The sequence below is a fragment of the Semicossyphus pulcher genome, unplaced genomic scaffold (genome assembly GCF_022749685.1).
Source record: "Semicossyphus pulcher isolate SPU_LCO1_2020_fin unplaced genomic scaffold, fSemPul1.0.p SCAF_2, whole genome shotgun sequence".
NCBI lineage: Eukaryota > Metazoa > Chordata > Actinopteri > Labriformes > Labridae > Semicossyphus > Semicossyphus pulcher.
Window position 1 is genome coordinate 6,834,744 of NW_027211693.1, and position 15,333 is coordinate 6,850,076.

At 41.6% G+C, this 15,333-nt stretch overlaps 1 protein-coding gene across 1 annotated transcript in view; it reads right to left on the reverse strand.

Moving 5' to 3' along the window:
* Positions 1 to 4,879: 4,879 nt before the first annotated feature.
* Positions 4,880 to 15,333, reverse strand: part of LOC138598296 (polycomb group RING finger protein 3) — a 68,242-nt gene continuing 57,788 nt past the window's right edge. The window contains exons 8-10 of the mRNA XM_069670054.1: positions 13,153 to 13,290; positions 8,958 to 9,038; positions 4,880 to 7,430 (exon numbers count right to left, since the gene is read on the reverse strand). Coding sequence (XP_069526155.1) covers positions 7,383 to 7,430; positions 8,958 to 9,038; positions 13,153 to 13,290 — 267 coding nt within the window. The 3' untranslated portion in view covers positions 4,880 to 7,382. The remainder of the gene's footprint in view (positions 7,431 to 8,957; positions 9,039 to 13,152; positions 13,291 to 15,333) is intronic.

The window sequence follows — 15,333 nt, forward strand, 5'->3', positions numbered from 1 at the left end:
AATCGAGCTGCACTGTGGAGAGGATTAAAGATGTCCTTTTTATGTTTAATGTTCAAGCACATAATCACCATCAAGTTCATTCAAAACGCCATTCAGAGTCTCAACAACTGAACATTACGTGCTGTATAAATCAAGTTTTTTTATCAAGCTTGTTGAGCTTTTCGTAACACTCTGTCCTCCGTACATTCAAAACCTCATCCAGCTTTCTCCTGCTAACAGCAACGCACAGACTCTGTTAGCTACAAACACTGACACCTGCTAACAGCTGTGAGCCTCCCCTGTCACACTGGAAACCAGTTATGTGTGAAATTAGGTTTTTAAAGAATGATCCATTATTTTAATGTGTTTAGATTAACAGCAACACAGCTTCACTGCATCAGATGGAAAATGGACTACAGTTTCATGTACTGGTGGAAATCTAAGCCATATGTTACGCTTTATATGAGATGGAAGTTTCTACATGGCCCTCATCAAAATTATTACCTTGGTTGTACAGTACGTTTCAAACCAAATGAACACATTTGTTGCACAAACAAACCATTAAAACAAAGACAATGCTGTTTTTAGAAGGGTCTCCTGCTTGTCTCTGTTCTCAAACCCCCCCAAACCCCATTCCTCTCCGATCTCAACACAGGAACAACCGGGGGGATGCTGAACCAGGAAGCGCGTTGAGACCAATGACTGTATATAAAGATGGACGACGCGTCTCCATCTGCTCCCATTGTGATCCTCGTCTACTCTGCTAATCCGGAACAGATCATCTGCAGGAGCCGGATTTGTCAACAGAGCTGTCAATCATCATTTTGACAGCATCAAATAAGTAATTAAAAATAAACTAAACATGATAAGAACTAACTATAATGACAGAAACCATGCTTGAGAAAAATGTATCTTCCGCGTATTGTGCCTTTATAGTTTGACTCATGTCCCATCTGTTAACATGGAGGAGGCGGGCTTTATGACCTATACTACAGCCAGTCAGCAGGGGGCGCTCGGAATGTTTTCACTGTCAGGCTTCATCTCACAGCTGCAAGAATGTCTGTAGACATGAAAGTTTTCTTACCTCCCTTCTCAGTGGCTAATTTTGGTCTGGGCAGGGACGTGAGTTTTTGATCAGTCGCCCCTGACGCTCTCATCTATCAAAGACAAATGATAAATAATTGCATATGTTTTTGCTGAACGTTAACATGGCTGCTTTAATACTCCATGCAACAACAGCTCTCCACAAGTGTAACCTAAACCTTCTGATTCAGTAATTGATGTGACCAGTGAAAATACACTGACCACCAGCTGAATGTATCTGCAGCTTCAGTGTGAGCAGATGGCCTGCCTGGTGTTCATCATTTGGCAGAGCTGGAAAGCAGTTGTTGTTGTGAAATGGTCATTTTTTTGTATTATAGTGCCATGGGACAAAAGTCTGAATATCAGCTGTAGTATTGGAAAGAGCACGAAACTCACTGTGTGATGGAGTCGCTCAAAAATGAGCACAGCAAGTGAAACGGCTGCGAGGAACAGCTGATGAGTGGTGCTGCTCTCTTCTCACGTCTGATCTGCAGGAGGCTCAAACTGTTTCTCCTCCACTTTCTCCTGCGACTGAAGTTTCAAACGTGCTCAGTCTAATCTCATCAACCTGGTATTCAGCTGCAGGAAGCAGCAAGACAGAATGTGACGTAAGACAAAACAAGGAGCTTTAAGAGGCTGAAAATCGAGTGAGTTTCTACACTGCAAAAAGTCTGATTGTTTTTCATGCTTTAAAAAGGCACCATCAGGGCTGTTGGAGAAATGCACCGGTTAAACCACTTTAATAACCATCTGAAACAAATGAGTCAGTGCAGCATCAGGACACTTTTAAAGGCATTTATTGATGAAATACACACTTAGGTTTTGACAAAAGCTTCTGTAGTTTTGTACGTAAGAAATTCCAGCCCCATTCTAGACCCAAAACTCCTTGAATTTAAATGTGGCAATGGAAACCAGTTCATACATGTGCAATAAATAACAATAATACAAAAGGAGGCAAGGAAAAGGACACCTGAACAAGTGCCCGTGTTCACCTGAAAATAAAAAATCACAGGAGAAAAAACAGGGACAACAGAGAGACGAGACTAAAATAACATCCAGTCGTTTTTGTTTTTCGGGTGCATTAGTGTATGTTCTGAGATTTCCTGGTCACCCTCAGGACCAGAAGGCATTTAGTGACCTGAGGAACTGACTGGAAGAAAGAAAAACAGTCAAAAACAAAATATTGGAGTTCTACGCTGAAACCTGGAACCATCTGAGAACCGTATATTGCACATTTTCCTTGCAAATACAATAACCACATCGCCAGATTCACACAATTGACTCTTTTTTTTTTTTGCACTTGACTTAAAAAAAACAGACAGTTATGCGTTTGTTTTACAAAGACACACACTTGGAATAAAAGGGAGTTCAACCGCAGATTCATAATTTAAGCCGTTTTGTAAGATTCACAAAAAAAAAGGAGGAATACAAATTTGTGAGCAAAATCTCTTCTCAAGAAACAACTGCAGAAGTCACTTTTCAGCACAAATAAATAACAATAATAAAAAATGGACAGATTTATTGATGACATCTGCTATGGCTCTTGGGTTTTCGCAGCTGTTGACCGATTCTTCCCAAATTTCTGATCCCAACATTCTTAAATCAGCACAAACAAAGTCAAAGTCGTTTTCAGCTACTGCGTCTTTGAAGAAGCCGCCCTTCTGATCCCTTCACCAGTGAACAATCTCTAAACGCAACAGTCACAGCCCTCGAGTGTTAAAACAATCCATAATTTAACCTTCATTTGCCCTTCAAAACTGCACCACCCGCGGAGACGCGCCTCAGTGCACTTGAGCGCGGCGCCTCTCAGAGCCGGGCAGCCTTTTCAGTGGAGGCACCAGCTGCAGCAGCAGAGCGGAGCAACTCCAGCCAGACAATATAACACATATATTTTTTGGAGTGCGTTTAAGTCCATGTAGCCGTCTGAGTGACCCTCGAGGTCTCGCACACACAAAGCCAGCCTGTGAGATTACCAGGCTTTACGGAGGACTCCGAAATGAAGGAAACGAATGAGCGGGGTAACAAAGAAAGCTATCACACTCCCGGAGTGGACACTTATTACAGCGGAGGGAACACAGAAGAGGCTTTTTTTTTAGTTGCCAGGAATGATTCTGCTGCCAACAAGCTTGAAATGAATGCTGCTGCCTTTAGAGACGTTTCCAAGTTCTGTGAGAAACTGTGCACAAAGCAGCCCAGATAAATTGTTTACTCGCGGTATACCTCGTTCTTCTGGTACTGACAGTCTACGTTGAGATGCGAAAACACGGGTCCATGCAGGAGATAACAAACAAGCTGACAGGCGTTCAAGGTCAGGGCAGAGAAAATGAGGCCCGAGAGCCGAGGCTCTGACAGATCCCGGCCTTCCCCCACGCCAGAGACCGTTTCGCATCTGATACACGAGGCAGAGCCGAGCCTCCTGTAAGCCTCTTAGCGTGTCGACGTCTCAATGTTGGTGCCGATAAAAAGCATGAACATTGATCCACTCTGGTGCAGGTTGGTGTCAGCTGACTACACGGCCTGCACGCACTCTGAGAAAGTCAAATCTCCCAAGAACACAAGAGAACTCGGAGAATTTTAACACAAAATCAACTGAATGTGATTTTTATTCTAGTTATGGATGATGTGCACTTGCAGAGAAAGCTACCAGACTCAGAAGAGGTGCAGAAATCTCACCAGAGAAGCCAATAATAAGTGTGAGGCAGGAGATTGCAGCCAGCATGCCCAATTTCTCACCATGTTTTTACTTTTCACAGCATCTGACGTCACAGTTCTTATTAAACCTCTCTGTTTGCTTTCCAGAGCAAGCCCGGGCGAGTGGTCGGACCAAACCTGACAAATCACAGAAGAAGGAACAAAAGAAAGCCAGCACCTCCTTTATCTGCACGGCTCTGACACGCACACACGTGAGGACTCGAGAGCAATGACGTACAGCGCAAAGCAGAACTCTGCAGCACAGTGCGTTTCTGTCTTTGACTCAATCTTTACCAAAGAAGTCTGAAGTTTGTAGCACCAAAGAGAGCACCAGCGGCAGAGATGATATCTGACCGTCACTGTGACAAAGACCATCAGGTTTCTCCAATCCGTCACACAGATCACAGGCTTCTTGGAACAATACTCAAAAGGTACAGAGAGAGGACGTGAAAGGTTTTGTTCACACTGCAGCTTCTTGTGTTGTAATCAAAACTGTCTCACATCAGATTTTTGTGTTCTCTTGTTTCAGTGCCAGTCCTAAACAGCACACAGCAGTGTTCTGATACAGACATGTACTAGTTGAAACCATGTTTCTGCTTGTCGTCGTCGTTGTTGTAGCACCTTGTTGGGAGATTTACAGCTTAATCACCTGAGGACAAAGCTTCTGCACATTTAGGAGATAGCATCAGGAACAGACTGGCTGGTTACAGGAGAGACGATGAGGTGAAAACTCTTAAAACATGACCAGGACTACGATGAAGACTGAAGGTACAGGTGGCTGACATTTGGGATGTCTCATATGAGGGTCAAATAGCATTTTCCCAAAGTACAATAGCAAACCAGATCGCTGTGACGTCCTCAGAGTGAAGAGAAGTAACTGACATTGGTCTTATTTCAATAATAACCTGTTTATAAGCCTTCAAAACAGCACGTCTGCACTTACAGAGACATTAAAGCGCACATGATTACATTATCTGGGGGATTTTCAACAAGGTCTGAAACTGACAAGCTGCTAGGGCTCATTGTTTCTGGTTTTCAATCATGTTTGAGAGTAGATCAGCTACATTTTCTTCTGTTTTTTAACCTTTTGCTTGAAAAAAGTATTTTTCTTATCATGCAAAAGTTGTAAGAGTTCATATTCCAAGACTTTCCAGGATTTTAGGAACCAAAATTTGGACAAAAACCAAAAGCAATGAACCCTTTACAAATGTTTCTGTTTAAAGGGCGTTGGAACTTAAAAGCTTATGAAGTTAAACATGAAGATATGACACCCAAGACTTCAGGAGTTTTGGTTGAGCTGGTTAGGTAACAGACCTGTAGGCTATAAAAACGTTCATTTGATACACACATCATAGGTCCTTTTGGGGCAGGGTTCCTAAACATGTTTCCACTTTTAAATCCCAAATTCTCCTGATCTTTGTTCCAAAGATTCGGCTTTAAAATTAACTTTTGTATGATGCTAGGAACCCTTTAGGGGAACACACAGACACAACAGCTTGTTGCGGGCAGGTACAACGCATAGGATTAATAATTGTCGCAGGACAGTGAGGTAATACTACTTGAGGTCTGACGAGGCGTTCAGGGATCCAGTTGTGGCAACGTTAAAGACAGTTTGTTTTGAATGTTGTGAGTTTAAGACATGTATCTGTTAAAAGAACATTGGTTTGCTGAGTCACACCATTAAAGTAAGAACGAGCTTGTTCTCCTTAAGATCAGAAACGCACATTTATGAGCACCAAATGACCAAACAGCAGTCATTTTATCCAGAATTTCATTATCAAAATGTTCAGAAAAAAACCCTCAGTCCCTGTGCGAAACCTGAATTTGCAAGTTAATTTTTCAAAAAAGACTGCGAAGTCTATCCTGCAAAGAATTCAAAGTTTTTACTGATCTTGTGACAAAAAAACATTTGCCTGACCTCTGAAACTCTTTGCACATGTGCAACTCCAACTGGCAGTGAGGAGTAACCGAAAAACATCATTAAACAACAATGAGACGTCCGTTATCTGCACTCGTGTTATCAAGCTAACCCGTCTGTGGTGCTTCGGAGTGAGGAAGCTCAAACTCTGAAGAGAAAGTTTAACAGACTGTTTAAGTTTTTTGTTCTCAAATTACAAATCTCTTTTCACTTCCTGTGGGCAAGAAAAGGTTCATACTAAATTCTGCTGTTCATAGCAGGGCTGCAACCTGGTGGAGCATCCTAAGACAAGTGAGACTGTGTATTTTTTAGTTGCATCTTTTTCTATTGCATTTCTGAGAGTTTTGCAGTCAAATTCCAACAAACATAGCAGAAGGAAATGCATGGCATGAGGGTGTGAGGGCACGACATCTGCTGCTCGCAGCTCATCCTAAAAGCTGTAAACATGTGGGCGTATCAGTGCTCTGCTGGAAGCCTGCAGAGACACACGGATGGATATAAAGGAGTGCATGGTGTGATTAAAATACAGAAGTTCTCTGCTCAAATATTGCGTTTTTATCCCTTGCAGGCATTTTGGAACATGAGTGTTTCGTGTAGCGTTATTGTTAAGACAGAAATGGTCGATAATGACGTCAAAGGAGGCTGTATTCCAAAGAAGGCAGGTGAGATGAGGAGCACGGAGGATGGGAGGATGGTTCGGAAGCTTTCTTCTTATCTGCCTTAAATTCTCGTAACATACTTCAGACCCCACGTACACACAAGTGGCAGAGGATTTGATATATTTGTTTCGTGTCTTTCTCAGACAACATAAAGATGCATTTATATATTTTGATACTGATACTGAGTCTGTCTTTAAAAATCCTAATTTATCACCTCTTATCGCCCAAAATATAGATAGCACTTCTGGGATCCACTCTCTTTTTTTAACAGTCTAAAGTCTCTCTTACTCTCTTTCAATCTCTCTCTCTGTAATGACATTTTATGTACAATATTGGTATATAGAACATAAATTACTACACAAAACATTTTAGCCTATTCACAATTGACAATCATCAAGAACCCAATATCAAATGAGACAAAGTCAACAAAATGAAAACAATAAAAAAAGATTCAGAGACTTGATAAACAGCTTAAATTGATGCCTGTTATATAACTTTTCCATATACTTTCTGTGCTCCCAAGACGTGTCGAGTGTGTTGTGAAAGGGAAACAAAAAAAACACCTTTTATAAAAAACGTCCTCCTCTCAGTCTTTGTCTCCGGAGGATAAAATCTGCATGAAGCTCAAAAAGACGGTCATGTGATTCCCGACATCTTGTTTGCGTGTAAACAGAGCACCAGTAGTGTCTTGGTTCCATGTGTCTCTTCTGTACAAAAGTATAAATATATGCTTTCTCTCCATTTGTTTTTTTTTTTTCTTTTTTTCTTTGTTCACATATCTAGGATGTAGCGGACAAAAAAGGTTGTTTTAGTTCCTAAAAACACACCAGTGTTGCAGTTTCTGTGCTGGAGGTTGCCAGTTTGTGTTGTATTTGTCCCCCTTTCCCTACCCCCCCGATAGATCCCGATGTTGCTGGCTTGTGTTGACTTTTACCGTCGGGTGTTTTGCTTGGTGTTGGTTGATCGTCTTTGCATAAATAAAAAGGTTTCGGCACAGTCCGCGGCCACTGGGCCCAAAAAAACAAAAAAAACAACCGTTGTGTCCGTTATAGCTACAGCAGATCCATCTTGGGTCTGTAATGGAGCAGGAGGGGGGATTTCTGGGGAGAGATAAAAAGACAACCTCAGCAGGAGCAGTTTTTGTGATCCCTTAAAAGACATTTTGCTGAGTCCCTCCTACAACGGCAATTAGCTTACCAACAGCACCTAAGCTAGCCACGCCTGTCGTTTCAAGCATGCGCATGTGGAGGGCGTGGATGGGACCCGCTTTTAAAAAAAAGACTCTCAAAGATTTTAAAAGGTGATGTGTTCTTTCTTTCACCCTTTCAAAACCAAAAATACGTTGGAAAAACTGTTGGGAAACTATTTAACCACCCGCTTATGTTAGCATATCAGGGTAACTAGCTTACAATAGAAGCTTGTTGTACTTTTAAAGGCCAAAGGTAAGCATATCATAGAAAGACTGAAATATTCAGTTTATAGATTAGATCAGAAATAAAAGCCCCTTTCAGGATTGCCACGCCCACAACAAAGAAGATGGTGAATCTGCTGTTTATTGGACTTGGGGAGCTTTAGCCAAGCTCACTCGCCATTTTTAAAATTTAATTTAGCATCATATTTAATTAGTTTTATGAAATTTTTATCATTGTTTTACTATAGCTTTATATCTGCTTTTTTTTATCATCTCATTTTTTAATGGTTTCTATTATTTTAATCTTATTTATTTACTTATTTATTTTTTGTATGTTTTTCTCCTCTTTCAAAATTGTATCTATTGTGTCACTTTTTGCTCCTTATTCTCCGTCTGTTTGTTCCTGTGTGAAGCACTTTGGGCTGCATGTTTATATAAATATATATATATATATATATATATATATGTATGAAGGTGTTATATAAATCAATAAAGTTGAGTTGAGTTAGCCAAGATGGCGTTACTAAACTCACAACTTGGCTTCATTGTGAAATCCTTAGCTCATGTAAAAGTGAAACATTATGATTCACAATATGAACCAATTAACTTTTGAGCTGTTTTGAAAAGCAGTTCTGTTTGTGTTTTTATAGTAAACATCCAATTGTTTGTTTTCTCTTTCTTACTGTAATTAAGTGCTTTCGCGTCATGGCTTCATAGCTCTCCCCTGAAATACCCTGAGTAATGTAGATTTGTTGGTACATGTTGTTTCCTCACAGTGCGGGTTGTTGTTGTTTTTGTGGATCATAGTATTAAGACACTTTAGAGAGAAGGTCGCGTGGATGAAGAGGTTAAAACACAGGGCTCTCATTTCGTAGACCATTAAGCTGCCACTGATCGAGGATTTCCATCATTAATGCAGTTTGTTTAAATTAACTTTTCAACTCAGCCGGCTGAAATATTAATGAGATAAACACTGCTCCTTAAGTGCATAATAGAGCTCTCAAACTCATCTCTTGAATCTCAATCACAGAGAGATGAGAAACTGATTTCAGGCTCGAAGTGGCAGCATCTAAATACGTCCTACCTTTGTATAATGAATACAATCATATTAGTCTTACAAATCAACAAAGCTGAGGTGCTGTTATACAGGAATATACCTTAAATGTAACGGTTCTTTAAAGGCTATACAAAGCGATCACAACATTATTTGCCTTACCTTAAATCTCCATCTTGTCACAACAACAAATTTCAACGTGTGGTCCTTTCCCAAGATTTCCTCGTTGCATAAAATGTCCAGCTGTGAAAGACAACAAAAGAGCTCGTTAGTGATCGATGTCTGACATCAGAGTGCTTCAGCTTTGGACCGGGCTGGAGAGAAACCTCAGTGTCCCTACAGAGAGGTGTACAGCAGGCGTAGGCTGTAACAAACTCTAATTGGAGGCCTCTGTGTTTTAGCAGTGTGATGCAGAAACTGGAGTTGCGTCTATACTCAGCCGCTCTGCTCTCATTTGTCTGAGTTATAACATCACAGCCTCTTGGAGGGGAAGCTCGTTTTGCCGTAAAGTGGCCCCTGGCTCGTGTGCAGCAGCGGGGCTTTTTGAGAGAACACAGAAAGTTCAATACTGAACACGAGGCCGGCTCGCCAAATCTACCGCTCCTCCTGTGAAGTCAACATTGATATTCTGCGGAGCAGCGCCTCACATCTGCATCGGCTGATCAATACTCTGAGGCAGAGAGGGAGGGAGAGAGGAGGCTGGGAACGAGCACTGCCACAGCGTCACCTGCTGGCTCTGGAAGGACGTGCTGATTGATTAACCAGCGTCTATCAGAGAGAGAGATGTGGAAACTGTCCAGATCTGTGTTCAGGAAGACACCAGGAATAATCCAGAGGGAGGAATGAAGAGCTGTGATTTCATCTTGGAAGTTAGTGTTTCAAAATAAAAGACATTTCAGAATTTAACTACAAAGAAGAACATTCCTGCTCCTCCTTGATGTTCACAAAGTTTTGCATCACAGCACTGAGAAGACACTATGTATTATAAAACCTTCAAACGTGTACCGACTCTGCTTTAAAGCTCATGTGAGGAGTTTTTCACTGGTTATGAAACAGACTGGAATTAATTGTGATTACTCTGTGACTAACAAAAGCAAACCAGACCATCAGCAACAACATTGATTTTTTCTTTAGTTATTTTTAATGCCCGAAATTGCTGGCGGGGGGGGCAATTTTTCAACCACTCAAATTTTTTAAATGAAAAATGGTGCAGTTTGGACGTGAGACGGAACAAAACATCACAGTATGTCATCATCATCACAAAACACAACAGTATGATGGTCAACCCAAATGACCAGCAAGGGTGCGCGAGAGGAAAATGTTTCCTCTAAAATTCATTCATCATTTTTCAACAAAAATAAACTAAAAAAGTACAACATAAATGCAACTACAGTCGCACGCACATCATTGGAAACCCATCTCCCTCAAAATAAAAGCGCAGCACATATCCGCGACCCACTGAAATCAGCTCCACGACCCACTTTTGGGTCCCGACCCACCAGTTGAGAACCAGGGATGTAGAGGACAAAATCAGCAAAGAGAGAAGAGGCACGGCTTTGTCCACAGGGGGCGCCAATATCAACACAAACCGAAGGTTCTTCACAGGAGCTTTAAGCACTAAATGCTAACAATCTGTTTTTCTATAATCTTAAATGTAATTATTTACTGGTTTTCTTTATTCAATGTTTTATTAAACTCCATATCTTAAAGCTTGTAGCATCAAACAAGCCGTCTGAATGTGTCAGCTTGGGCTTTGAGAGATTGTAAGAGGCGTTCTTCACAATATTTTGACACAAATAATCAATAGTTGTCCCCTCACAAACAATAAAGACATTTGTTGCACACTGTGTTCAGACGGAAATAAAAGCTTTCTCTTAAGTTCCAAAACTGTGGTTCAGGATCCCCAGAGCGCTCCCAAGGTGAGCCTGAGGGGCAATGAGTCGATAAACAAGAAGAGAGAGGAAGAAAATAAACGTTTTTCTCTCCTTTCTCAAGGTCGTCTTTTTGTGGGATTCTAGAGAGTTTCAGCTGCTCGGGACTTTTCGAATAATAAAAAAGAATCACTTAAAGAAGGGAACATCAGACTTTGTTTAGATTAAAGTGTTTAACATACGATTCTCACATCTGCCAGTCACTTTAAAAGATTAGGGAGCAGCATTTCTTCTTCTATTTATTTTTGAAGCAAGGCGTTCACTTCCTGCAGCGACGTTTAGATGGGTGACAGGACCATGACGGTGGGTTTACAAACACGAGGAATGAGTAAATGGCGCGCTGTTCTGTCAGAACAAAGTGCTGTAATGCTCAGCGCCGAAAACAGAATCTGTCTGAACAACAGCTTTTGATAGTCAACAGAAAGGACAACAATGGCTGCTGCAGGAGCTATGGGGGCCGCTATGGAGGAAGACGGTATGATGGAGCCTTCCCACTTATCTCCGTGACAGCCGGTAAAAAAAGACGAAAATAAAAATATATAAATAAGACGGGAAGGCGTCTGTGCTGATTATTCACGGCGTTTCCAAAAATCCATCTGTTAAATGATCACCCACAGCTACTCCCTGCTGCGCCGAGCGATCGTTAATGCTAAATAAATATAAATTAGATATCATAAGGGTTTCATGCTAAATGTAACACAAACAAAAGTCCGTGTATGAGTCAGAGCAGGAGAATCAAACAAACTGACCTCGTGTCATGTAGCTAAACTTTCTGATGCACACAGCCCACATCGCCCAGCTGGTGCTCCACAGACGTTGAAACAAAAGGCCAAGGATTAAAGAGATCTGTTTCAAAATGCTGCAAATCCACTTTGGAAGAAAACATGCAGTTATACTTTGTTGTTCTTGTTCTTTGTCAAGCGCTGGAATTAAGATGGCTGAGAGCAGTAATCTAAAGATAAACTCAGTTTGGTCACGAAATGTTTTAGATTTGTTTTAAAAACACAGATCAGATTTTTTCAAATCAGTGTCCACAGCAAAAAGTTGCATGATGTCGCATTTTTTTAATTCGGAACTGGGACACTCAAATCGGAATTGGTCCACCGTGCCTTGGTAAAATGCACATTACAGGAGTGATTCTAAAGAAGAAGACGAAGACTTCCTTTTTCCGCTTGACCATGGAGGACAACGACGCAGCAGTGGAGAGACGGCGAAATAGCAGATTTAATTGCTATATGGGGAGATGCCTCTATCCAATCAAAACTTGACGGCTCATACTGCGACCGAAGTGTGTTTGAAAATATTTCGAGAGAAATTACCGCTCTGGTCTGTTTTGCCCGTTTCTGATGGAGATGTCGCTGACTTGCACAAAAGTTTATGAACATCCAAAGTCCCAACGGCCGAGAGCCATCCATGTTTTACAGAAGACGAATGTCAGCGGATGTGACGTCTTTTGTTATTGTTGTTTGTGCTCTCGTGTCTTCTGTTCACATTGATATCTTACCTGGGTCACATTCTAAAATAGATGTGAACAGGGACCCCAAAAAATCTGAATTGAGCATGAAGGCCTGCAGTATGAATGCAGCCTAAGGTCACTCGTTGTGTCTCACCACCCAGTCAAGATCCTTTGGATATAAGAGAATCACCTCAGCTAGATAATCATCCTTGATCAAATGCTTTTATGTAGGTAGCTAAAGCGGGTTACACTCTACAAGATAATCAAGGCAAATTTGGGACTAATTCTTGTCTTGATTTTTGATGCTTCTAAAGATGATCTGTCCATATGCTCATGTGGTGTGAGGGATGTTAAGAGAGATTTTACTTCCTCCAATCTGCTCGGAAGAGCGTCGCGGTCGCACTGATTTGAACTATTAAACATGTTCAATATTTACGATCTGTTCTGTGGATTGGCACGTGAAACGAAACGATAGCCAATTGGGAAGCAAGCTGACTGAAGAAGGAAGCACAACAACTGCAGCCATGTTCACGCCATCTCCACGATTTCATCCAGTTTTTTCTTCCTGAATTTTTACTGAAAAGTCCAAAAACTACCATCGCCACTCCTCCGGTCCGTTGTCCGCCATGTTTGTTTACTCTAAAGTCTCGTCTGACCGCGAGAGATTTAGTGAGATTTCCAGCTGTGAGAGTCGGACTCTTGTTGTTGGTGAATGAATCTGTTAGTGTGTGGTGTGCTGTTAGTTATATCGTTACTCTCCACACACTATAAAAACAAAACTGTTAAATCTATGATTATATATCGTCACGTGTGGGCTCGCTCACATTTTCAACATTAGTGAAGATTTTAAACATCTTTTCGTGTAGCTGAAAGCTGAAGCTGAAACTACATTAAGCATGTGACAGATCTAGCAGTGGCTTCCTCTGAGCACGCTGCCGTCTCGCCCGGTGAAGCGTGTGATTATCTGTACCTCATTAAATGATGTCAGGTTAAGCTTTTTGGCGATGAACTTCTTGAGGTGGAGGACTGTGGCTTGTGCTGAACAGCGGATCCACTTTCGCTTCAGACCTCGAAGCTTGCTGCTGTTGCACTCCAAGCAGATGCTGACCTGTTAGAGGAAACACACAAAAAAAACATCCATTTAACAAGTTTTATTGAAGTTTGAAAAAGTACAGAGGATAAATAATATTCCTCCAAGAAAACCCTGTTTGCTCTAAAGTGCTCTAAATGTATGTTTGACCTTGACCTTTCCTCTGGGCCAACTTAAAACCAAAGGATCCTTTAAAAACTGTATAACTTGCTGTGTGATTAGAATTGCTGCTTCACCTAACTGCTAGCTTCTAAAGTGTTGGTCTTGTTAGAAAGTCTAAAAACAGCAAAGAATCTGCTGCTGATTTTGAAGTAGTTTCTGAGCTTGCAGCTAAACATGAGATGATCAAAAAAGGATCCAAGAGTTACTTATTATTCCCACTAATCTCTCATGACAGCAGACTACAGCTGCACAATTAATCGAATATTAATCCCGATCATGACTTTGGCTTCCCACGATTACGATTGACATTTAAAATGCGTGCTCTGCTGCTTGTTGTTACGCTAAAACAGAAAGAGAGCATAGGTCATAAAGCCCGCCTCCTCCATGTTAACAGATGGGACATGAGTCAAACTATAAAATCCAAATACACGTCAAATACATTTTTCTCAAACATGGTTTCTGTCATTATAGTTAGTTCTCATCATGCTGATTTATGTCCAAGTGTTCATTTTTCTGACATGATAACGTTTAATTAGTTATTTGATGCATTAAAAAGGATGATTGACAGCTCTGTTGACAAATACGGCTCCTGCAGCCGATCTGTTCTGGATTAGCAGAGTAGAGGAGGATCAGTGAGAGGAAACGTAACTAAAACGATCACTACAGTCACTGAAGTTTCCATATCTGTGAACATGAGCTTCAGACCACCAACAAAGAAGCTGTTAAACAGGCCGGTGTGCAGGATCTTTGCTGTTTTTTTCAGTAATTTAAGTGTGTGTTTTGGTTAGCAGAAGTGGCTACGGCAGCTCCACCCGCCAGTCTCTGGCTCCAAATGACCAAGATTGCAGAGCCAGTCACGGGGGGTAATTTAGCTTCAATTTGGTACAATGAGAGCAGATGGAGACACGTCATCCATCTACATATACAGTCACTGGTTCAACCGGCAGAAAAAACGGCACAAAGTGCAGCATGATACGTGTATGAAGGCCAAGAGGAATAACGTTGCTGCTCTCCGTCCTTGTCCAGCGTCAAGTCAGACATGCATAAAAGCGATGCAGTACAGAGCAACACACCCTATCCACCCAACTTCCTAAGACACACTGAAATTACCCATGATGCAACAATGCAAAGATGCTTCAAACTTAAGTAAATGACCAAAATTTAAGTCTCAGTTTGATGCAGAATTTGTACATGAGCTGGAATTGTGCAGCCCAACAACGGACCTGAAAATTAGGAAAGGAAACCGCCATGACAGCTGGTTCACTCAGCCCGGCACTGGTGATGACTTCCTGTTATGCTTGTTCTGCACGTCCCACTGAACCAGTATTGTCTCTCTGTTGTTTTGCTTATTGGCTTCTTTCATGCGACCGAACTGTCACTGCCATTGGCCTGTGCTCTTGTTTCCCCCCCCCCGGGGTGACACGGTGGGTGGCTTTGGCACACGATGGTTGCAGGAGTCAGAATGCATTACTGCCACTGAGCTCTCACCCCCACATATCAAACACAGACATTAGTGGGAGTCCTTCTGTCACGCTCTTTTCTTATCTCTCTCTTCTGAGACAGGAGAAACAAACATCACTCTGGTTTCTACTTAAACTTGGAAATCAGCTCTGTTCTTGAGTAAACACTGGCTGCGCTTCAGTGCACCACCTGCCCTTCTATAAGCAAAGAGCAACACAGTAATATATCTGCTTTCCGGTGGAGCTGGCAATAAGGGAGGCTCGTAATGTGGAATAAAAGCCTTGGTGGTGATCTGGACTCCACAGCGGCTCGACGGCAGTTTCCATTGCATTACAGAAACATTAGTGACACCATTACGGAGCCTGCAACAGCTACACACAGACAAACTGATGCAACAGTGAGGCACATCACGAAAACATCATGTGTGTGTTTTTGGTG